The sequence below is a fragment of the Halichoeres trimaculatus genome, unplaced genomic scaffold (genome assembly GCF_033239565.1).
Source record: "Halichoeres trimaculatus isolate MK-OKI-2021-1 unplaced genomic scaffold, fHalTri1.1 fHalTri1_scaffold_6, whole genome shotgun sequence".
In the NCBI taxonomy this organism is placed as follows: Eukaryota; Metazoa; Chordata; class Actinopteri; order Labriformes; family Labridae; genus Halichoeres; species Halichoeres trimaculatus.
Window position 1 is genome coordinate 13,843,135 of NW_027437184.1, and position 25,363 is coordinate 13,868,497.

The window sequence follows — 25,363 nt, forward strand, 5'->3', positions numbered from 1 at the left end:
AGAAGGAGGCAGTGACAGGCAGCAAAGCTTTATTCACTCATTTTAAAGAAGTTAAGTCATTTGAAATATTTGTGGCATCACTCACCCTACTCAGGCCCATGTGGTAGCTGCTCTTCTCCAAATCCAAGGACTCCAGTAGCTCCTCTGCAGCCTGAGTGAAAGCAAACACACACACACACACACACACACACACACACACACACACACACACACACACACACACACACACACACACACACTTAGTCTTTGAACCAGTGGATCCAGTGGGAACTTCCACTGACACTGCAACACTTCAGTAGTCCACAGTTCCCAAAAGTTGCCATGCTGAACTAATGGCACAGGGCAGCTTCCAGTCTACTCTCACATCCATTCCCGACTGAGTTCAGTTTTTCAAAGTAAGCCTGGGAAAAGTTTGACTCCTCAGAACCTCCCAACCCCAACCACAACCCAATTACAACTTTTTCCTGAGAATCCACCTGCTCCTGGCTAACTCCTCAGGACCCCCTGGTGGTCTGGGCCTTACTGCAGCTTTGAACCAATGTTCAGGCTATACCGAGTTAGAGCATCAGCCAGCCCGGAGTCTCTTCCTGCCCGTCTAGCAGCCTGTGCAGACTGTAGGTGTACTGTTCTCTTTCAGCCTTTCTCTCTGCTTGAGCCTCCAGCCTGAAAGAGCACATCTAGATTACACCAGGAGAGGTTTTGCCATGAGCACTGAGGGGCTTTTGTTTGCCAGTGTTTCCACAGAAACTCAGCCCCAGTACACAGACACAGGGGAAAAGTGCTTTTCTCTCCTAACCCCTTTCTCTCTCCCTCTTTCTCTTTTTTTCTCTTTCTCCATCTTTCTTGTTTCTCTCTCTTATTTTTCTCTAGATACAAACTTCTGCTTATTTCTGTTTCTCTTCACTGCACTCCAAAGCCAAAGCTTCTGTTGCCAAAAGCAGAGCAAAATCTCACTTATAGCTCAGAAAAACTCTCACACGTTTTTTCTGGGGTTTGAATTTACCCAATTATTTTTTAAAGTCCTTGGAGTGAGGGCTGACTATGGCCATGTGAGACAAATATAAAGCTGATTTCTAAAATTCAAAGTGAGAAATATGCATCAGCAAGAAAGCCTGTTTTTATATTGTTGAGAGATATGTGCATAAATTATACAAAAACATGAGTCACTTTAGATCAAGAGGCTGATCTTGATGACTACAGTATAATATCTAGACACAAGTTCTTAGAGGGTTTATCTTGATAAGAACAATGTAGATGAGTGGATCCACTTTTTGCTTTCTAGGAGGTAAGCAGCTAATCCAGGCCACTTTTGTCACAGCTCTTTAAAGCTGGAAAGGATCAACCTGATCCAAAACAGACTTTTTAGGATGACCAAATCCAGATCACCAGGGACTTACTTACTTTGTCAACAAGGGTAACCAAATCCCCATGAACTAAAGACTCTGACTGTTGATTTATAGGAAATATTTTAGTTTGGACATTAAAAGCTACGTAGTTGAAAAAATACGGGGAAAAATACTTTTTTCCACAGCCATAATTTAAAGAAATAACAATAATAAAAAAATCAGATTTCAAGAAAAAGCTGTAATGTTACAAAAATAAACTCTTATTATTATGAGGATATCATTCTTCTTTAGGAGAATAAATTTATTAATTACCTGAGAAAAACTAAATAACTTGTCCTGCAGTTAGTCAGTATGACATTTTTAAGGGATAATTGGAAGAATAGCCTTTAATATATTATTCAACAAACAAGTGAGTATTTTCTATAGATTAGTGAATCAACTGTTGAAAAACTAAGTGAATTTTAGAGCAAGAGGTTGGCTGATATTTCCATATCCTCCTCGGTGGTATTTCAACATTCATACAGATTAAGCATAAATCTAAAAATACATCCTGATTTTGATTTATTATGATAATTTACATTGCAACTTCATACAGACATTTTTTGGGGTTTGTTTTAACTGTTGCTCTAATCCTCTGAGGCTAAGTTAAATCCTCTGCTTGGAGAAAGATAATCCAGATTTTGGAATCAAGGTTATCCCAATCCTTTCCAAAGTTTGAAAAACAAAAACTGGATGTTTTGTCAAGCCAAGTAGTAAGACCAGAAAATGTGATCCATTATGGCTTTTAAACTTATTTAAATCCATATCAAGGGTTTGATCCAGTTTGATAGCTCTTGTTCAGTCATCTTAATTTTGAATGACTGGAGCCTTATGTTTGTAGTCTGATGAACTATCCCGTATCCTCCTTGACATCACACAGATTTCATAAACCAGATTTGTGAGAATTAAATAATTAATAATAAATCTTTGTATCAGATCTAAAAAAATCTATGTAACAACTTCATTGTGTGTAGTTTGGAATCATGTAGCACATCCTGCATTTTTCCTCCACATATAAGCAATGTCTCTTAGTGCTAACTTTTCAGTACACTGTGTTATAAGCCATGCATATTTTAAATCATGAGTAAAATAAAAACCACAAGTGAGTCATCTCACATGTCTTGAAAATTGTTGAGTCACTTTTGAAGCATCTGACCTGATCTCCAGGATGCCTGAATCATAAATATAGATACGTCTGTTTATGTACAAAGTGTCAAATTCTGGTCATGAAGAGAGACCAAAGTCAGTGTGAATACAAGCTAAAGCAGGACAGTTTACTGAAAAAGAAGTGTTTATGATAGAAAGCCTACATGCCATGTAAATTAACTTCAAATTATCATGTTAAAGAATAAGTCTTTTTTAGAAAGTAACAAGAACACTGTAACATCATCATGATGATAAGATTGTTTGGTGTAATAACAGAAACATAAATGTTATATAATAAGCTCTATACATAACACCATAAGGATCTATTTTGTTCCTCTCTAAGGTGACAGTAACACTGCCTTGAATTGGAATCAAAAGCACTAAAGAGGTAAATACACCATCTCTTAAAAAAAACTCTGACAGCTAGTTCCTACATTACAAAAGATGATAAGCTCTTAAAGCCAAAATGCTGATCCGCCTCTTTAACAGGCATGATATTGATAAGGTTAAGTTGATTAGATCATTACAAAGGCTCTGATTGATGGCAGTTTATTTCTCTGTCAGTTGGCTGCTGACAAACCAGGGGCAGATGTAATGAAGCTGCCTCCTCACAACATTAATCTTCACTGTGCTAGCTTGGCATCTGGCAGGGCCATACATTTTCCTCTGGCTGATTGACTTACTCTCTTCTCGTCCTTCACAATGTAATTCCTCCCGTGCTTCTTGGTGAGATGCGGTGCCAGCACATCAAAGCGGCGGCGAAACTCAGAGAACACCATGTGATCAGGGTAACCTGTGAAGGTCAGTGTTGAGTGACTTCATTTGATTGGGGATCATTTGCAGGATGAAGGAAATTATGAAAAGAACCAACACAGAAACATTCCTCTCATAGATGAGAGTTTTTAAATACTTTGGGGCAAGGAGGTCCTTCTATCTCTGCTTATCGTAAGTCGAAGGCTTAAGCAGCTACCTCACCTTGTCTATAGATCCGGAGAGCATCAAGCAGCTTTGAGCCTCGAAGCTGAGCACGAAGCAAAGCTACATCCAGCTGCATTAAGCCAGGATCTCCAGCCTCCCCATGAGCCTCACATTCCCCTGCTTTGAACAGGGATCCATTCAGAGCCTTGAGGGCATCTGCCTTGGGCAGTATGCAGTGAACAAAGTGAATCCTGGACCTCCGCACCATATCAAGGAGAGCATCCTGGGAACGACAGAGCAGGGTTAGGGGCTCTGGCAGGAATAGGCAAACAGTTTATTGACCATTTTCTACATTTTTGTGCTGTGGTAACTTAACTTTGTCACTAGAAACAGCCAAATACTTCTCACCCTGCAACATCAGCTGAAAGCTTCAGAATACTTTTGTATCACCCACACGCTCTAAAAAAATATCACCTTAACTCTTAATGATGCTGTTGCCAATAGCTTTCAGAGCTCACACTGTATTTTAAATGCCTAATGTGGGTTTTTATACAAAACTTGTGTCCATAAGTTCTGCTCCCTGTTGCCAGAAACATTTCTTAATGAGGTCTGCAAATGTTGTTGTTTCGTATGAAAATGATGGTTCTGTGAAGCACAAAGTACAGGTAACCTTTTCCTTTTACCAGTTTGATTCATGGTACATGGCTGGGGAAGCAAAGAGCTCAGTATTCTTGGGAGCTATAAATGAGTCTGCAGTACCGCACACTGTATGTCTTCATCTTTAACCCTTTAAACATATTCAACCTTCCACTGTGACCTTTTGCACATTTTCTGTTGAATGTTGTTCCTCTTTACTACAGAAAACTGTGCAGCTTCATCATATTGTCTCTTTTATTTTGAAAGAAAAAGGGAAAAAAAAGTATGTTTTTAAAAAGATTGAAAACACTTAATCTATAATGGGACAGTTACTATTATGAACCAACATACAAGGTCATACAAAGCTATTAGAGTAAAAGAAGTGAAAAACATAATCTGAGGTTATGTAGAATCAGCCAATAACAGTATTTTTTGTTGAGTAGAAGGTTTGAAAGCAAATAATTACAGAACTGTTTTCATAAAAGACTCACACGGGCCTAGTTTAATATCAAGTCCAACTCTGGCTGTAGCCAAACGCTGGCTTTCATCCCATGTATTTTCTTCAAAGCTGCATTAAGCAATTTGTGACTGGACCAAGGTAGACTAAATTTTTGACTATGAGCCCTTGATATGCTCATCACATCAATGAGCCAAGTTGTTTTTATTGTAACAGGTGGCCAGTGACCTTTGGTAAACTAAACATGAATAGTTATTGAGAAGAGCATGCAGACTGAAACGTTGATTCTCAGCAAACTTTGGGGTAGCACATTTTGGAACTTTGCAGCGAGCATAGACATAAAAATCAATGTTTGATTGGTTGGTGCCATCCTTTTCTCTCACCACTTGAAGTTTGACCTGGATGCAGAGAGACTTCTTCTTCATAGCAGCCACCCCAGTGGTGAAGGTCTTCCTCATGCTAGTGGCCCTCCGCAAGGACAGCTGGGAAACTCCTTCAAGACCTGCAATGGATCCTGTCAGGGCCGTGGTTCCCCCTGCTCTGCTCATGAACAGCGAGCTGATGATCTTCCTGGAAGAAAAACACAAAGCCAGTCTTTAAATGTTGAAAATTATAATTTCATATCATCCAAAAATGGTGGATGCAGGTTGAGAGCTAACTTTTGGGAGTCCTGCAGGAGGAACGCAGCGTTGGTGGAGGCAGGATTCTGCTTAGCATGGTTCAACCACCCGCTGGTGTTGTACTCTACCCAGTCAGTCCCATGACTGTGGCCCAGCAGGAAATGGTTATCCTTTTCACTCTTCAAGAGGAAGCTGTGACCTGACAGAAATGTACAAGAGACTGTGAGACATCCTGAGCCATTATACCAAAAGACTGAGATAACAAGATCAGATTCCACTGTACAAAAAACAAGGCAGTCTGATTCAAAATTATTTTTTCTTTCAGTGTTATGAAACTCTAGAGCAGATTTTTGACTTCCTAAACCAGCAAATTGTCAGCTTAAATAATTAGCAAAGGTAGATACTACTTTAATGCCCAATAGGCAGTACATGTACACACACTGAAATCAGGCAGGATTAGAGACAGCAGAAGAGAGAAGTCCAGGATGTCTATACATATAAATACCCACAGGATTTTAAATGCTGGAAAATTAAAGACAAACTTGATCGCTTCAGGAACATACAACTGATCATCATCTTTTGTTTAACATTCCATAAATCATACAAACAGATGAGCTAGATGTTGTGGCCTTCTTAATTTAATACTAAATTAACAAAAGCTCATAAAAGACACCGTAACATATATCGGAAAAAAGGACACTAGAAATAAATGAAAAGCTAACCCCAGAGGCCTTACTGTTCCCAAAATGAATTAAATAAAGGCAGGCAAACCAAAAAAGCTGGAGACCCTGGCCAAAAGGGGCTAAAGGGAAAAGTTCTGGCACAGCCGCGCAATGGACCATCAGCCAGCACCTTTCCCTAAACTAAACTGCAACAAGAACCCAGTTTACATTCTACAACAACAAAAACCAACACCACCAACAATGCAAAAATGCTGGAATCCAGAAACAGTCCATCCAGAAGACTGTTTGATGGGAGATGCTAACCACATCGCAAATTTATTTAGAACATTCTTTTTTTGAAAAATCTTTTCTCTCACCTATAATTAAAAAATTGTTCCGAGATTTTACTTGGCAGTGTAGATTAAACATCACTCAATTAAATTAAATCTGCTGACCATTAAATCTTGTAGTTATCTAGTTAATTTAAAAATGCTATGAGGAGGATCTGTTTACATTGTACTGCATGTAAATTACCTTTAGCGAGGTGTGTGCTTATTTTGAAATGAAAAGGAGATCAGATCTAAACAAATTTTCTTTGTCCAAGACAACTTTTTACTGGATACAACAAGCTGAGGTAAAGTACTTATCAGTGCAGTTACATAGCAAGATGGTTTGAAACATGACATCAAGCAAACATTATAGTAGCCAGCTTTATGTAGCACAATCGGCAGCCCAATGCTCTGAAGTATCTGTAGGCTAATAAATACCGTCAGTTAAGCCGTCTATATTAAGCGCAGCTGACAGCCCAGTGCTCTAGGATATATCCGTAATGTGTAATGTTTGTGAATCCTGGTTAGCTATGTCCTGCCAGTCATCTACCAAGCAGAGCTAACATAACCTCACTCTTCACTTTACTGGTAGACTCTCAAGTTCGAACAGACCACTGCAGAATAACTGCTGCATGTGGATTGGAATGGACTTTATCACACACACTGTGTTAGCCTTTAGCTCGGGCTGTATCACTCTCCCGTTTAGCTTTCTTATGCTCTTCTGTCCTTTTCTATCTCACAGTTAGGCTCCAGTGTCCACCAGCACCACAATATTAATCACAGAAATTGTTTTCAGCTGAGAAAAACACAGATATCTGTGTTGTATTTCTTCTCACTACAAAACTTTATCAGCCAGCATGGTGTTGTCATAGAGAACTAGACATGCCGTAAATCAATCCGGTCCTGCTCGACCTGATCAGGAAGCTAAGAGGCAGCAATCCACCACAAGCTGTAACCTGTAATAATGACACTGATAATCTCATTTTAAAGTGTGGATAAAAATCAGGCATATATTTAGAAGGAAGACTTTTTCAAGATCACTCTCTTTGGTGTGTTCAATCTCTTTAAACTTAAACTGTATAAATTCACAGGTACAGTAACAAGTAAACAACTTGTTAACCTAGCCGCTTTGTGGCTCATTCAGTTTCTTCCTTACAGGTGAGTGCAAAACACTTGAAACAACCACACTGTTTTGTGCAAACACCTGTGTGTGGACTAAAGGACTAAACAGAGAATCATGAATAGCTCAATACAACACTGACCTTTATTTTCTTGAAGAACAGTTCTCAAGAAATGATTTGTAAGGAATTGTAAATGGGTTTTTTTTTCTAAGCTTTAACCTTGGCAAGCAACAGTTGTCAGTGTCTCACTAAGTAAGCTTCATATTGCTTATCTGTTCTTTGATTGTTGAGTTTCTTTCTTTTTGTTGCTGTAAGGTTTTGTGTACAATTTCATACAATAAGCACCAACAGTACTTTCATGTGTAAGGTGCAGAAAGGTCAACATACTTAAGATGAAGAGAAAGGATTTCTGTGACTCTAATCTATATTGTTCTGTAAGACTGTGCACTGTGCCCAGTCGATTATACTCGTATGAAAAGCCCATTCTTCTTGTCGAAACGCGGTTTATTATGGCTCAGAGAAGATTCTCCAGGAGTTCAAGTTTTAAAATTTGTTTTGCTATTGAAAAAAAATAAGTACACAAAATATCCATGGCAAAACAGTACCTGTGAAACTTTGAAGCCGGTGTGTGTTTTACGACATTAACTTAATACTTGTAAAAGTACTAATATATGCAAGGTTAACTAAGCTTGGATCAACCATTTATACCAACACTCCTATTAAAAAACACATTGTAATTCTTCAATTTCAGGTCCATTTGTTACATTCCGTGAACAGGGCATGGAAAGCTTGTTGTGCTTTATATTAACGTCGCATTATGAATGTGTGTGTTTGTGTGCGTGTGTGTGTGTCTCCTTGCCTTTACTCTCCCCTTCAGCAGGTCCGTAGTAGCTAAAGAGGCGTCCCAGCAGGGTCTCTTCTGAACCTCCAGGCTGAAGCGCCTCCTCCTCCATCAGCCACAACAGGCCACGTGCCTCATCTGTTCGCACTGTTCGTACCTGTCCAATAAACATGTTTACACTCTTAAAAACACACACATAAAGGTCAAATGCACTCAGTGTATTCTCAGTGTGATCATTAAATGCTGGTTTCCCTGAAGGAATGGTAACATTTCAGGGAAAATGGCCAAAATGTACTGGTTTTTTTTCTCTGTGGCTTACCTTGCTTACTAATTCACCTATTTCATCTTACTGTAAAAGATTACATTTTTATGAGCAGTACTTCATTCATTAGTCACAAAACACCTTGCCACAAGGACATTTAGCTCGCTTGAGCTATTTAATGAGAACACATTGATGAATAGGAGGAAATTTCTGCCTTTATTGTTTATCTACCTCCTGGGTACAGAAGGAAGCAGCTCTTGCTTCAAACAAAGATCCATGAAATGATTCAACAAAAGCTGAGAGCTAGCCTTTAAAGTTATTGCTTCCTTCAACTTTCCTTTCTATGAAATGTCAGTAAGACTACCGTTCACTTCGTCTCCAAGTGCAAACATGTTGTCAAGGGCTTGACGGTGAAACCAGGTTTAGAAATTAAAGTTTCAAAGGCATTATGGGTTTCTGCAGCCCCCAGCAGTAGCTGGGATAATAGCATCATCAGTTTAGCTTCTCTGTATAATTGAAAAGGAAACAAAGAGAAGTTGCAAGGGAAAAGGGATTAAAAAAGTGGTGCAATTAGTAATACGAACAGTGTGAACACAGAGGGGAAAATAAAACCATTCCAGGATAGATGGCATTGGAAAAACGTGTCTGAGGAAGGTTATTTTCTTCAATCAGGCAAATTTGACTTAATGAGGTAGTGCAGCCTGACTCATGTTTGTTTAAAGAATTAGAAGCTAACTTTGTTTTATAAATCTGAATTTGTGTCCTTAACAAGTCTAAAGTTTCAATGACACACAAAGACATTTGGAATAAATATTTTGTGCTGGACAACAAGCCCCAGAGGAGAACTATCTGCACATAGAGGATGCCAGTTCAGTTAGCATGGCTCACACCAGAGGGAGCAGCTATCAGGAAGTGACACCCGAGACATCCTTATCAGTCACGTACACAACACTGACTTCAAATAGGACACAGAGGAAGAGACATGATACAACCATGTTTGTAGCCTGCAAATATCTGATCAAAAATGCTGTTTTGTGATAAAACAATGGAAGAAAAAACAAAAAAGTCAAAGGAAATCAGAAATATCCCCATATTGTTCCCCCCTCAGTCTGAGTTGTGATGTACTTCAGTTCACTGCTTGATGACATTCCCATTAGCGCGTGGGACCCTTTAAAAGTAAAGCACTCAAACCACCAAACCCAGTGGAGTTGAAGCAAAAGAGATCTATGACTCTGTAAACTCTGCCATTTCTGTTTCCATGGCACAGATCTGAGGCTGCAAAGGCCAAACATTGATTTTCTGTCTTAGAGTCGATTTTCTAACCTTTCTTTTCCAACTCCAACCCTCTCTTTTCCAGCCTCTGCCAAGAACCACCTTTCAATATTTCATAAGTCAAATAAAGAGAACTTCTAAGGCTAAAATCGGTCATTCATTGCTGGAAGAGGAGAAAAGGGATCCCTCAAGATCAGAGCCAAGTCATTACACAAACATTAGATCAATGTATGGAAGAAATTGGAGACAGAAAAAAATCATCAGACACATAAAGACATTGAACTTACTAGTGCTTGGCTTGAGGCTTGGTCTACCACAGCTACAGAAAGAGAAGAGCTGGTCTCTGTGTCATCCAAAGCAAGCTCAATGTTCTCCTGAGGGAAGACGGTTAGATTGACAGACTATTAAAAGATCCAACATGATGCCATATAAAAGAGAAATAACATTTATTCGATTCTCTTAACCATTTTTTAAAATCATTACAATTGTGCTAGGAAAGTACTGGATCAGTCTTTCTCTGGACAAGGCAAATGTGCTGAATCAAGAGCAGGTGGATATCTGAAGAGGTAATGATACAATGAAAGGGTAAAGTCAGTAACATTATGAAGCGATATCATTATTCTGATTTTTTTCAACTGTCATTTGTCTGAACTTCTCCAATTTCAGCTGAGTGAGTTGTTTGGAGAATTAGATGGTTGGTTGGTTGGTTGGTTGGTTGGTTGGTTGGTTGGTTGGTTGGTTGGTTGGTTGGTTGGTTGGTTGGTTGGTTGGTTGGTTGGTTGGTTGGTTGGTTGGTTGGTTGGCTGGCAGGATGGTTGGTTGATCAGTAAATAAGTTGGTTGGTCTTCAACTTTGGTTGGTTAGTTGTTAAGTTGATTGCATTGGTCATTAAATTGGTTATTTTGGATGACTGGTTGGTCAGAGAATCAATTCATTGGTTGGTCTTGGTTGGTTTATTGGATAATTAGTTCATGGGTTGGTGGGTTTTTGAACAGTGAGTTGGCAGGTTAATTGGTCTTTGACTTAGTTGGTAAGTTGGTTGCTTGGTTTGTCAGTGAATTATTTTCTTAATTGCTTGACTGATTGGTTGCTTAGTTGGACAGTGGATAAGTTAGTTGGTTGGTCTTGAAGTTAGTTGATTGGCTGACTGGTTGTTTGGTGATTCAGTTGGTCGGTGGGTTGGACAATCAGTTTGTTGGTTGGTTGGTCACTGAACTGGTTGGTTAGTTGTTCGGCTGATCTTTTATTGGTTGGTTTGTCAGTGAATTAGTAATAATTTGGTTGGCTGATGTCACAGTTGGTTATTCTCTGAATGAGTTAGTGTGTTAGTTGGCTGATCAGTAAGTTTATAACTAGTAGTAGTAGGCTGATCTTTCCCACCATAATCTTAAAATATGGTCATTTCCAAAAAAATGCTGATAAGTCCAAATAGAAGTCCACCAACAGCCTGTAAATGTATTTTAGGGATCAGGCAGCTGTGGTTGTAAACTCTGTTACAATCAAACACATACCAGCTACTCTCATTTTTCTGCAACATTATATTATATTATATTATATTAAATTATATTATATTATATTATATTATATTATATTATATTATATTATAAAATTAAAAATGTATAATTTTAATTCTAAATTAAAGATTTATAAATATTTGGGTAATGAACTGATAGTTCTACAACAAGGGACCTAACAATATTTGAAAATACATCAGTTATTTTCAACTTTTTTTCTGATTTTGATGTAGATTAATCCTTGACTAGTTTACCCGGTAGAACTTTTTGCAGCCTTGTCTCATATTCCTGCTGTATTTCAAATGAAACTAAAGGAGCCAGCTCAGTCTTCATAAAAGCCAAGGTGTCTGTCATTGAAGTAATTTAAAATCCTGATACTCTTATCTTGGAACATCTTGGTAAGATGCAGGGAACCATATCAATTCAAATTTTTATGGATACTGAAATAGAAAATGACATATTAGACATGGGAAAACTAAAGGCCACAACAAATCTATTACATGTACAATGTTTGACATTTACAGAAACTGTTTCTTCTTATAGGTAAATAGAAACTAAAGGTGACATTAATGTTGCAGACAATAGCATTTATGGGCTATCGCAGAAAAAAACTAAATTACCTTCACCAGAGCAAAAGAGCTTGTAGTAACAGAGCACAGGCGGCAGCACTAATGTGGGGAAATGTTGGCAGAGCTAAAAGTGTGGCCACGACAGATGCCAGTGTTGGAGTTGACTGTGTGTGAAGTGGCCTAAATGATTTTTGTTCTCCAAGATACAAAAACTATCCACCCGGCTTCAACACTCAACGGTATCAAATTCAAAACTACAGTGCAAAGCACAATCCAGCTGTGTGTATTCAAGTTTAGCCCACCTGTCACAGCTACTGTGGATACTGTGTGTTGTTTTAAACGAGTTCGACCCAGTTTTTCATGACAGTTTCACAGCTTCCTATATTTCAAGTCCGACAAGGGAGAATTACACTACGCTCATTTATGCAATACTTTATTTCAGTTTCTTTCCTGGCAGGGCATGTGGGTGGGAATGTGGGTGGGAAATCCCAAGATCCTTTTCACAGCACTAAAAGTAATAAATTCTGCTTAACAGTTAGAGCTCAATCACCTGAATTAAAGTAACAGGATAATTTTTTGATTAGAAGAATAAATTAGTAATGGATTATTGTTGCTAAAATATTACCATCTATTGGGGATGACTACAGTTCCTGGTTATTGTGCTAGTAGACTCTTAATAAAAAAAGAAAAGAAAAAAAACAAAGGTAGACAGATTTAAAATACTTTCTTTACTGTGCAACTGGCCATGTCTCCCAAAGGCAGTTGTGAGTGACTTTCCTTTGATCTCCACATAAGAGGTGAAGACTGGCATCTCAAATGAGAGGCTCTAACACGTATACTTGGCCTGTCACAGCTCATGACAGGTGGGTGGGATAGAGTATCTGATGTGTGAAAACATACACTATTGGAGTTGATGTACCGTAGGGGAAAGCAGCAGACAAAAGGAGAGGGAGTAGAAGGCAAAAGCAAGAAAGAGATGATGAGATTGCATGCTCATCCATGTGTCCGTACCTCTTTGTATCTCTCCAGCTCCTGCACGAAGGTACGCTGGTAGAAGAGGCTGTGCAGACGCTCTTGAGTGTAGTTATGGCACAGGTCCTCAAAGGTCGCACCGCACTCACGCTTAGCCAGCCGTGGGTTTTGAAAGCCTGGCGTGTCCACGATGAGCAGAGAGCACAGAGAGTGCTGGCTGGATTTCAAGGCCCTGGAGCACACCAGGCGAATGCACACATGCACAAAAACATTAGCCCACTATTACTTGAGGCAACGTTTTATCGATTACACTTGGTGCATATGACCCTAGCTTCACTTTTAGCTTTCTCCTACAGACCTCCAACTTTCACCTCTCCCAACACATAACCCACAAATTCAGACATTCACCTTTATTGTAGGAGCTAAACCTAAAGCCTTGGGTAACAAAAAGCTTCATGTTCTCCTAAACCTACGATCAACACTCTTTGCACTGGCATAGATAGCTTCTTTAATATTAGAAGTTATGTAGAAATAAAAAAGACGAAGCTGTAGAAAGATGTGGAGTCTGTCAAGCTAGATAATATAATACATTTTTTAAATGATGCAGAAGGCATCAAGTTTTACTTGATATAAAATACTTGCCGGTTTATAAGAGAGATGAGGATGGTGAAAAGTTCAGAGTAAAGCCCTGATGCCATGGCCTCCAAAGCCTCCACAGCTGTAGCTTTTGCTCCTGGTTTGAGGGCACCAAAACAAACAGATTAAAATGAATTCAAAAAAGGAAGTGAACAGAATTATTGAAAAATACAAAGAGAAGATGAATTAAAAGAATAATTGTTTTGAGCTGTAAAAGTTAGAACAAAACTTTATTGGATACAGTGCACTATTATCATATTTGTGCATTCTAAGCCCGAAATTCTCAGTCTCTGCCTGACATTGTCTGAGTAAAGCTTTGTCATTTGGGGCCCAGGTGTTTTCCAGTTGGTCAAATCAAACAGCACACACTCATGTCTGTGCCCGGCGGCAATGGCCACCTGTTAAGCTCCCCCAATTCATCCCTCTATCACACAAACAGTGAGTTTATGCTGCCTGAGGGCTATTTGCATGTGTGCATATGACTGTATGTGCATGTTTAAGGAGGGACAACACAGGAAAGGTGAAACAAAGGTGAATTCTGTCCATCCTCGCCGTGACTGACTTTTAACTGCAACCTCGCGCCCTTCAAAGTGTGCTGCAGTCCTGATGGAAGTCAGAGGACGTGCATATGTGGGAAAATCAATGTGAGGCAATTATGATTTCAAGGACAATGAGTGAGGAGAGGTTCCAAAATGGCTTGTCCCGACATAGTGTGTGTACTTATCTGTCAATAGCCATTGTAAAGCTGTGGTATTCATTACTAAGATAAGCTTTACTTTCTCCGCAGCATGCAATTTCCCTCAGGTGATGAGCCGAGGCGTGTGTGTGTGTCGTGAAAAAGAGGAAGAGAGGAGAAGAGGAGGAGGATGTGGGGGGTTTGTGAGGAATGAGGAGTGTGTGTTTGTAAATGTGGTCTGTAGAGTACCTGCATCTGCTGTGCCGTTTTCCTCAGAAGCCTGGCGCATGGTGCCGGCTCTGGGCAGGGTGCCCTTGGCCTGGTGCTTGAAGATGGAGGAGGAGAGCTCCTCCAGGGTGCAGCCCAGCAGGTAGGCAGCCTTCTGGGCCCACTCATGACGTGCAAATTGTTTCCTGCCAGCTGAGACACGTGCATGAAAACCTCCATTAGCTCCTTCTGCCAGCCACCTCCGGGCACATGGCTAGACTAGTAGCTTTGTGCCAATTCTTCCTCTGTGACAGGGTAGGATTATGTCTATGGTCAAGTTGACACTGACACAGCTGGTGGGAACAAGCACTAAAAGCATGCTCTAAGTGATGGTGGCTTGAACATATTTAACTACAGTTGAAAAAAGATGTGTCCACAAGCTTTTACAAGTATTGTTCCCTGCTGAAGTGAAAATAGCCACTTTTATCGCCTCAAGAATGAAAGCAACACTTAACATTAGCAGACACAATTCATTTATTTTCGCAAAGACATCAGTTAGAAAACTTCAGTTTCCTTTAATCTGGTGCATGAGTGATGGAAACATGCAGATAGGAGCAAACTTGAGTGATAATCCACCATGGAGTACTATTTCCACAGACTTAAAAGAGGAACTGGGGGGATTTCTCACTGAGCAGTGGGCTCTATCTGTTTCATCGGTGAAATCTTTCCCTGATGATAAGTAGGATGGTTGTGCAGACACAAGTTAAGTCATTTAAGTATTTACTTTGGATCTTCTGCCACATTTACTTTATTTTGTTAACATTTAGAAAAAGAAAACTTAGTTTTCTAAGTTGACTGGAAAGACTTAAATCAAACACTTAGGGGTGAAAGACTCTCCAGAGTTCAAAAAGCTATTTAGGTTTAATATTCACTTTTAAAAAGTAAGTGATTTATCAATCTGCAGAATTATGAGTTGACAGTGCAGTTAAGGGAATAGCTGCTTCACTCAGAGGTTTAATTTGCTGTGCTGGATTAGAGATCAGTGCTGCCCTCTTGTGTGTAACCACAAAGCTGCAGTGCCAATGAGCACATGGTGTTTTATGGTTTTGAGGTCAATGTTTCTGTCAAATCATAAACCAAGGGCCCTAAGCAAAAGGCTACACAAATAAACAATGATTTAAAGACTTTCAGGACTAAATTCACTCTGACATTACTACTTGTGGTGGTCATAATTTTATCCCATCATGCATCATTCCAAAAGCAACTATGTGTTTAACAGGATGGGTATGAATCACTCAGTTCTTTAGGTTGTACAAAAATATGAGCCTAGAAGAAAAAATGTTAAGTGCCAGACTTTTTAACTCTTTCTGGGGGTATAAATAAATATCAGAAAGATTGGAAGCCTTCTGGTGGGGATCCCAGGAAAAGTAATTCTGGGGACAATTCAGCACCAGTTACTGTCAGATCAAGAATAAAAGGTGAACAAAGATATGTGACTTCAAAACATAGACAGCCCAAATATTTTTGCGATTACAAAATAAAGTAACTTAGTTTGACTTTCAAAACTTTAAATACAGCAGGTCTGCTATAACCCTTCAGAAGATAAATAACAGTGCAAGAATTCAAAACCTTTACATCTCTGTTAACATGTATCTCTGTTTTTGTTGGCTATTCATTCAAAGACTTGTTATTAAATCCATCAAAGCTTCTCTATGAGCAAAAGCCTTTCACACTACATTCAAAATATGACTAATAGTAGCATCCCCAATGACGAAAATTGCATTTGACAGCCTGAGCCTTTTTTAAAATGACAGACACATAATTTTAAAATGAAAGTCAAATGCTGTGGGAGGAAGATATTTTACTTTAGAACAAAAACAACAATCAGAGTGTCTTACTTTAGATTTCATCACACAAATAGCTTCAAAGTAGAAAGGAAAATATCACCCGGTTACAGAGGGCTGCTGTTTCCATTAGAGCGCTGATGGATTCTTGTAACAAGAAAAAATGTATGTCAAAAGAAAACGACAAACTGGTAGACTGGTAACTTGCCAGCAAATTCAGCTAATGATAATGGTGATGATGATGTAATTCTTGAATGGAAACTAAAAATATTAAGGTGACAAAGGGTCAAATCTGCTAGAAAATGTAATAATTAACTCACTAATAGTTCACTCTGGCTTTGTTTGATTGTATCAACCAGGTTTTCCTGCGTACTGTTTTTCTTTGAGCTTTTAATCAATGCAGTGAGGAGCAACCTAACAATCTGTGCTCTATGCAACATCTCTAAAGTGTAAATGCTCTCTTCAAGTATCTGTATTGCAGCTGTCTTGCATCAGACTGAAGACGTTACCTACAGTGAGATTATACAGGTTGTATATTTTTAGATCATATATGGAGCGTTCTAAAAGGTCCTGTCTGACTGTTTTAACTTTTTCTACAGTGGGAGGGTAACAAGGAAGACTTTGATTTTTATCACTGCTGTATGGTTTTTATTAGTAGTATTATGTTAGTAAGTGTTAAAACTACAGAATTAGATTCAAGAAGAAAGTTTACCTTTGGTAGCTCCTGCAGCACCCAGATGGTAAATGGCCCCAAGGACAAGCCAGAAGGCCCTCTGCTCATCACCGCTGATCCCCAAAACCCTCATCGCTGCCTGCAGCTTAGAAAACTGCTGGGAGGCCCGCTGCTTATCCTCAGGCTGGAAGATAACATAAACTCAAATGAAATTTATTTTAGTGCTGTAAATGGTTAAAAATTCTCCCATAAGAAGCCCTGAAGTAATACTAGGAGGCTGGGCAACTTGTCAAATTTGAATTAATGCAAATCATCGTACCTTTTACCAACACCTTTCCAACCAATTCTCTGTGGCTGAGGTAAACTGTAAGAACTATTTGTGTTTTTAAAAGTTGCTTCATTCAGCATCAATTTCTGATGCTCCTACAATAAAACAACACTTTGCGAATTATGAAAAAATCCAAAATGTATGTAATCAGCAGAACTGATGATAACATAGACCATGTTGTGCTTTTTTGAGATGGATCCAAACTATTGAACAGTGGAGTCAAATACACAATAAATGGGAATTCCTCAGGTCCAGTTTGGGAGAAGGAAGCTTTTGGTACTTGTACACCATGGCGTAGAAAGTGGTAAAAAGTGGATAAGAAAACCTTGGGGTACACTGAGGGGACAGTCTAAAATTCAAAATGCCACTGAGCTCAAGATCATGATTGTGCTCTTGGAGATTGACCATGGAGGAGACAAATAAAAGCAGAGTCCTGAGATTGTACACCAGTTTGTTATGAAACCAAGAGTCAGTCTTCTTTCACTTTTCCTGTGATTAAAAATTTGTTAAGCTGTTGCAGATGTAGCCACCCCATCATTAGCCACAGTTACATGAGGAGTTTTTCGTCTTTCCGAAAGGAATCTTTCCGATTGACTTTTCTGAAAACAATAGTATACATGGAAAGGAATATTCCAATCTCTGGTCTACGGTACATGCGCCTCTATAATCAAACAGAATAGTCAATGGGGCATGCGCAGAAAAACGTAAACATCATGAGATTTATCAAAGCTGGAGGACGACAGATTTTTTTTATCACAGTATTATACTCCGTATTGCGAGTTTGTCGTCCATCCTGTCTTGAAATTATGTTCATTTCTTTCAAAGTTTGGATCAAAAACAAACTTTCCGCAGCAGTCCAGTGCTGACGGCTCGCCGCCATTTTTAAAGTTGAGAAACGTCTCTAGTTGCGTCTTACGTCGTAGCTGAGCATGCGCTGAAAGAACGCACCCTGACAACTTTCCGTTTGAGTGGATGGATGGTGGACATGATACCTCAATTGGTTTGGGGAGAGAAATATTCCACCCCTGTGAAACTGATTAAATGTCCATTTGGATTGGCACTTTTCTTTCGGAATGAGGTGTATACAAAGGTTAAATTCTTTCCGTTTGAGCAAATAAACTGAATGCAAGCGGAATACTTAGGTCCATGTAAACGTGGCTACTGACACAGCTTTCCATTTACTGAGACAGTCAAACAAGACCTCTGTGTAGAAAATGAGTATTTACCTTTGTCTGAGGCATGATTCCAAATGCATGATTTTCAGCAAAGTGGTTAAGGTGTAGCTCAGTTCTGATGGGGAAATAGAGCAACAAATCATATCTGCTGTTTGGTAATGGATTATTTCATTTCAACACATCAGTTAGTTCACTGCAGAGCTATAGTGTTTCATGCACTTCGTTCTGACCTCAGAGAGCCGTCCACTCCAGCCATCAGGTAGTAAAAGACATTAAAAGTGGTCTCTCCTTCAGGTCTTCTTGTCACCCTTGTCTTCTCAAGAAGCATTGTCTACAAAAATACAAAATTAGCATAATAGCACAGTAAGCAAACATAAACTAAGTAGAGTGATCCAGATTGTGATTAATACGTGAAAGCTTAATTTTGGACCTGGATGGAGGCAGATGTCACCAGTCCAGCCTGGTCAAAATCCAAAGACACAGTATGGGAGAAGCGACTAGCATTCCCATTCATACAAGTAGAGGCGTTCCCAAAGGCCTCCAACACCGTGTAGACTGCCTGCCATTTCTCTGCTACAGATGAATAAAAGTGGACAAGGGTCACTTATAAAGCAGACAAGAAGCAACTTAAACTGTTATCTATAGTCAACCTACATGAGAATGATTTGTTGGTGCTGCCTGCAATTGTCACCAGGTACTGGATGATGTGTTGACAGTTGGTGGTTTTGCCGCTTCCACTTTTTCCCAGCAGGACCACAGACTGATCCTGTTGAGTGGTCAGGAGGTTCCTGTAAGCAGACTGGGCCATGCTGTAAATATGAGGGGCAGCGTCCTCTCGTCTGCAGCCTTTAAACATTTGCATCACCTCGAAAGAAAAAGGGATACAGAGAGCAAGGGAGAGTAAAGAGCAGGTAAAATATTACAGGGAAGAGGTTATACACATCAATTATCTTCATTCTGATCCTCATACTGTGATATTATATATAACAGAGGTGTCATTATATGCACAGGCGGCAGCCTACCTTCTCAGAGTACATGGAGGGGGCACTAATGGGGTTAATAACCACCATGTTTGGCCCGCTGTGGGTGTGCACCAGGTTACCGCCGTAGCGCTGCCTCAGGGAGTGCATCACACTGGACTCATTCAAATACTGCAGAGAGGCCAGGTCCTCCACGCGGTCAAACATTGGAGGGTTTGCCTACAGTTCAAAGTCAGAAAGGGTCACGCACTTCCTCAGCATCGTCTGTAATTGATGCAGATTGGAGTTGATTTGATGATTAAATACCTTCTCTACATCATCTTCATCCACGTCTAATAAAGATCCATCACTCTCCAGGCGGATTTTCACTTTCCCCTCTGGCAGGCTGCCTGCCTGAGTCTTCAGGAGGGTCGCTGCGTGCATCAGCAGAGAGTGGGGAGTTAATAAATCATCACATATGATCTCATCCTGAGAGGAAAGCTTCATCGTATCTTACATGTCCGATAATATATGTAAAGTATATCCCTTTTAATAATACCTGAGCTGCATTAAAAACTAAACAAAGATCTGGTGTTAAAAAAAAAAAACAACTGTCTTATTTCATACAACCTTAGGTCAAATAGAGAAGTCTGTTGGGGTCAAGTGAATGTTCTTAAACTGTTTAACTCACAGAGAGATCAAAGTTGTTTTATCATCCTAACACGTATCAAACATAGACAAAGATACTTGGTTATGATTTTACTAACCCAGTGAGAATCCATCTTTGTGGACAAGCCATACTTTCTCAGTGTTGTACCAGGCTTTTTCTGCCGTTATCTGCTCTTCAGTCTTTCCCTGTTATCAAAAATAGAGCATGTAATATTACAAAATTATTGAATAACTTTGTGTAATTTAGTTTTGACAAATGACTGAACAGTTTTGAGAGAGATATGAGCTTTTGCAACTGAGCTATGTTGTGCTAAGTTGTAGGGCTAAGAGCCGATCCAATGGAGGAAGAACTGTAATAGACGTAGTGTGGGCCTGATTCTCAGAAAAGTCAAGTCAAATGTCTCTTCTTTTTTTTTACTTTTGACAATCATTCCTAGAATCCTATTTGTCTTTTGATATCTAAAAATGAGGCATTTTTCTGGTCCTGTCAGGAGAATGTGGCTCATATTAAGTCCAGTAAAAAAAAAAAAATTTTTTTTTTTGCTAGAAATAAGACATTAATTCTTGCTCTGATTTCAGTTTTTGCAGTGTGTGAGCTTTCAGTTTCCTATTTAACCTCTAGTAATTAAGGCTTTTGGAGGTGCTTTGTGAAAATGTACGAACATTCAATGAGCAAAAATCCTCCACAGAAAAGTTATAGATTCTCTAACCTCTAAAGACCCAGACTTTTTTGGGTCTCTACTAGGAAAATGTCATACCCAAATTGAAAAAAGTATATTTCTGCATCTACAAGGTCTATTTGAATCATTCATTATAACAAAGGAAACACATGGGAATTTTATTCAGAGGTATCAGTGTTGGTATTTAAGTCACTGGTTCAGACTAATAACTCAAGTATTGCTCAAGACATATGTAGACTGGAATTTAAGGGAATAAATTCAAGTGTTCTGAAAGATTAAAAAAGAAGTCATGTATCAAGCAGTAAAGAAAACAAGATGCACAAGCCTATGAATGTGTTCTCTTTCTCTCCTTTGTTTAAATATGGATGCAGTATGTAGATAATCATCACCTATGGGGAGAATGAAAGCTGGGCTTTCATGTTCTTTCTCTGTTCAGTTACTTAATTGCTCACAAAACAACAAAAGACATCACTCCAAAACACTGAAAAAACAACCAGCCCTACAATCAGCTATAGTTACTGTCAGACCTTAGCTGCAGCTGAGTGTGCTGCCTGGAGGATGGCCACAGGGTCCTCGACAAGCTTGGACTGCAGAAGGGAAGGAGCAGAATCAGTGCTTTTGAGACCTTTTTTTCAACAACTGAAGTTTTTTTTTCCAATGCAGCTTCAAAGTGCGGGATCGAAACATTGCGAAATACAACATGGGGAAAACATTTTGTATTAGATGACACAAAAAACACACAACAAAAGACCTTGGCAAGGCCAGCACCAATTCAACAAGGCAGTTGAGCAACAGCAGCAGAATTAGCAAATTAATTAAAATTTTACTTAAAAAGCAACTAGTATCAAACTGATAAGTAGGGATTAAGAGGTACAATCTAATACTAAGTGTTTATTTGTCTAAAGGGAGAATCTGTCTAGTGAACAGTCACAGTTAACAGGATGAGTCGTACACAGTAATGTGTACCATGCAGTAAGACAAATTTATGGCCAAATGCTAGTGAATGCTAGTGAACTTAGCCATAAGCCACATACATTACATACAGTAACATGAGGAAGTACAACCAAGAAATATACCCAATACTTACAGGCATTTGTGTGTAACTCAGAGATTTTCAGAATACACATTAAGCAGTCTTCTACCAGAGGCTGATCCTTACTTTTTGGACTAAGACAGCCAAGCTTGAGCATGGAATCATACAGAAGGGCAATAGTGTGTGTTCACACACCATTACCATTTCTAGCTGTAAATTATATGTACTTGAAGCTCCTGTGAGGGACTTAGAGTTTGGGTCAATTTTGCTGTCACCCTTTGGGCAAAGATGAATGGCTCACCTCTTTGCTAATAACACAAAAAAATCTTAACTTTTTCTCTATGATCTTTTTGGGTTTTGTAGGTCATATGGTGATATTAATGTTAATTTCAGTCAGTTTCATAACTAGTTACAAACTTCCAACATGAGCTTTAAATTACAAACATTTAAGGGAATTTTCTCTGAGTGGATATTTTAACTAACTCAAAAAAGTCGCAAAACCGGAACCGAGGCAAGTGTGTATGTCTCATTTAGAAAATGAAATGTGAAAAAACTGGACATCTTTCTGGACTTATTGGGTGAATGTAGCTCACAATGAGTCCAAAGGTTGATCATCCAGTTGATTTGTTCACAACTCAAAAAGAAAATGCTTTTTCAAAGACAAAACAAAGTAATTTAAAGAACAAAGGCTCATTTCTGACACTTAAATGTAGAGAAAGATTCTCACAGCACTTTGCATTACGAGTAGAATAGCAGATATTACTAAAACCCTGCTTTTATAAGGCTAATAGTCGGTCATGGTTAAAGATTTTGGAGTGGTTAAAGATGAAGCCAATTAAATTTTGGAACTACTAATGTTCATACTGTGGCATGTGATCATAGTATTACCTTTCTATCCTGCAGTACCAAAACCAACCGACAGAATGCTGCATTACTACAAACAAGCTCAGGTGTGTTTCAGAGACTCTCTTAAATACAACCAATAATCCCTGTCCATTCATTTGTAATTACTGGCTCATGTCACGATATTCTGGGCCTGTGAACCCAGAATGAACCTCAGAGAGAGCAAAGGGACAAAGACGAGCTAGCAGTCACAAAGAGGAGTCAGTAGAGGGGAACTAGCTGCAGACTGCAGAACTCTACAGGCAAGAGGAGCGCGGCGAGCTGCCTGTGGAGCAGGCTGTACCTGAGAGGATTTGCGGCCTCTGCCACGCTGGCCATGCAAACAGCAAAGAAGACGGAAGCAAGTCAGCATCCAATGACCCCCAGAGAAGCAAGAGAAGAGACACATGGAACAAAATTTGAGACAGCTTGAGATCAGAGTGGAGGAGGAATAATAAGAAGAGCCTTGCAGTGCTTCAGACCTCAGAACAGGAATAAGCAGACACTGTGATATGATCAAGCACAGCCAAAAAAAATCAGCAAGCAAATACAGTGTATTACATAACAGACAGGAGCTTTTCTGGGCCTGATAACACAGAAAATAATACCTTAGAAAGAGGAAGAAGGAAGGAAGTGATTGTGAGGGAGGAAAAGAGCTAGAGCTGTTACAGTTCATTATCAGAAGTATAAACAGGTTAAAATAAAAAAATAAAATAATAACCATCAAGTGTTTATTTCGTCCCTAGTGCAGTTCATACCCCCATGATGCTCTGCATTACTTTTCCTGAACTAGTAATCTTGAGAGCTCAGAAGTTGCTGAAAACATCCTTTAAGTCTCATACTTTCAGATTTCATACTTAGAAACACCCCTTGAAACTTGAACCCTACTGGCAGCTCAGGACAAAACAGGACACCCCAGCGTGGACGTCATTTTGGACACATAAGCTACTGGCTCAGCCAGACATGGGAAGCCTTTGGGGAAACACAGCAGGTGCAAACCAAACAAATAGGGAAAGAGACAGAGAGAGGTTACATCACTGCCATCAATGGTGAAGATCCTCTTCACACGCTTGTGATCTTCCTCAGTGGGAATCAGCTCTTGGATCTACAGTTGGATCCAGACCAGCAATTGCAATCAGGCGGCCAGAAAGTAAAATCAATGATCCAGAAACAAGAAGGACAAATTTCCACTGAAATCAGCATCTTGTCCAAAAGTCTGTGACATTTGAGCGTTAGCAACACACTGTTTGGGTTACCTTGGCAGCAAGTTGAGCACACACCTGTTCATTGGGTGAAGTCTGAGCCTGGGACAGTACAACAGGGGACGGCTTACCGTTGAGGACAGCAGGGGATGTTTCCTTTACCTTACACACAATATATTCAAATATTCACGGACACACAGTTTGACAGACAACATGTGCACACACACAGATGGAGATGAAATGTGAAGATGACAATGAAGATGGCAGTTATGCTTGGGTTTGGTGTAATTCATGAATTTAAACGAACAAAAGGGATTCATTTTGCTACTAATTTCATTTTCCGATTGATTCAATCTGGAAATGAGTCAGGGAAAATGACTATTAAAGAAAACTGGATCATTAAGCGTTACAGAAAAAGAATGATGGTTAAAGACTTTTGTTTGTTAGTGGTTACTTAAGAAACAATCTGTTAAAAAAATTAAATCATGGAGCATTGTCTGAAATGAATTTTCATGCAACTGCACTGAGATCAAAGGGGTCTGTAAGCAGCATCTGAAACCAAGTCTGCAGAAGGATTTCCACTCGTGCCTCTGAGCTGCTACTTTTTGCATCAAAGTTAAGCTTTAAGTATGAGAAAGGGCCACCCAAAACTTTTTAAAGTTTGCTCAAGTTTTCAAATCTGATTACTTTTAATGTAGTGTCATCACACCACTACTTTGATTTAGAGATTCAGAAATGAGACTTCAGGTTTCACAGTTTTTTTTCCAGGGATTTTCCTAGTGTTTTATGCCTGCAATGGCTGAAATGAGCCACGAGAAAATGGGTTTTTTGTTTTGTTTTTTTGCTCAGTCATATAACCATGCAGCTCCAGTGGGAGGGGAAAAATCAATTCACCAAGCAGCACAACCTCTCGCAACCGCTTAGTCGCACAGAAATATACATTTTTGAATTCATATCGGAGATCCCAAATCTCCCCCTAAAGCAGTTAAACACAATATCTTCCGGCACAAACACCAGTTGTATATCTCCAAAATCAAATCATCACTCCATGGCCAAATGCCCAGCTGATCGCCAGATTTCACAGGCATCTGTTAGTAACATTCTTGGACTGCAGACCAACAGAGCAGCAGAGACACTCAATTACAGGACAGGCACATAACCTTGTCGGAGGAATAGATTAAAACAGAGACCAACAAGAAGTATGAAGGCGATGATAAAAAAGATCAAAAGTTCAGCAAAGGATAAATCTGAGATCACATTACATGTGTGCAGCTGCATGTACTACTACATGACTAACTGGGATTTTAGTTTTCTGGAAACTCGAAAGGCCATCTTCACTCTGATGATGTCTGAAAATGAGCTGAGCATGTACCATGATTTCATTCACTTATTCAGGGTGGTTTCATGACAAAGTGCTGACTAATTATGAAAACAGTTATTTAATGATAATCACAATCTGCCACCAACAGGTAATTAAAACAAGATTTGTGTGGACTGCAAATATAACCTGCTACCTGAAAAAAATGCTGCCTGACTGAAAATGACTGAGATTTTTACCATGATCATCCTGCTAAAACAATCAGCTTCATTAAAGGTAACCTCAGGAGAGGATAGACTCTGTTGTGACACACTATCTTCCCTTTTTTTTGGACTGGCGTTAAACCAGTCCGTCCGAAACGCCCAAAAAAGTATTTT

The 25,363-nt window shown here is 39.3% G+C and overlaps 1 protein-coding gene across 1 annotated transcript in view; it reads right to left on the reverse strand.

Moving 5' to 3' along the window:
- Positions 1–25,363, reverse strand: part of LOC141791961 (unconventional myosin-XVIIIa-like) — a 75,640-nt gene that overhangs the window by 32,303 nt on the left and 17,974 nt on the right. Inside the window, exons 4-22 of the mRNA XM_074672688.1 lie at positions 21,079–21,138; positions 19,970–20,057; positions 19,530–19,636; positions 19,266–19,442; positions 18,898–19,108; positions 18,674–18,816; positions 18,474–18,574; positions 18,295–18,358; positions 16,780–16,924; positions 14,266–14,436; positions 13,347–13,437; positions 12,744–12,936; positions 9,937–10,023; positions 8,134–8,272; positions 5,202–5,361; positions 4,926–5,112; positions 3,507–3,732; positions 3,215–3,324; positions 86–151 (exon numbers count right to left, since the gene is read on the reverse strand). Of these exons, the coding sequence (XP_074528789.1) occupies positions 86–151; positions 3,215–3,324; positions 3,507–3,732; positions 4,926–5,112; positions 5,202–5,361; positions 8,134–8,272; positions 9,937–10,023; positions 12,744–12,936; positions 13,347–13,437; positions 14,266–14,436; positions 16,780–16,924; positions 18,295–18,358; positions 18,474–18,574; positions 18,674–18,816; positions 18,898–19,108; positions 19,266–19,442; positions 19,530–19,636; positions 19,970–20,057; positions 21,079–21,138 (2,526 nt within the window). The remainder of the gene's footprint in view (positions 1–85; positions 152–3,214; positions 3,325–3,506; positions 3,733–4,925; positions 5,113–5,201; positions 5,362–8,133; positions 8,273–9,936; positions 10,024–12,743; positions 12,937–13,346; positions 13,438–14,265; positions 14,437–16,779; positions 16,925–18,294; positions 18,359–18,473; positions 18,575–18,673; positions 18,817–18,897; positions 19,109–19,265; positions 19,443–19,529; positions 19,637–19,969; positions 20,058–21,078; positions 21,139–25,363) is intronic.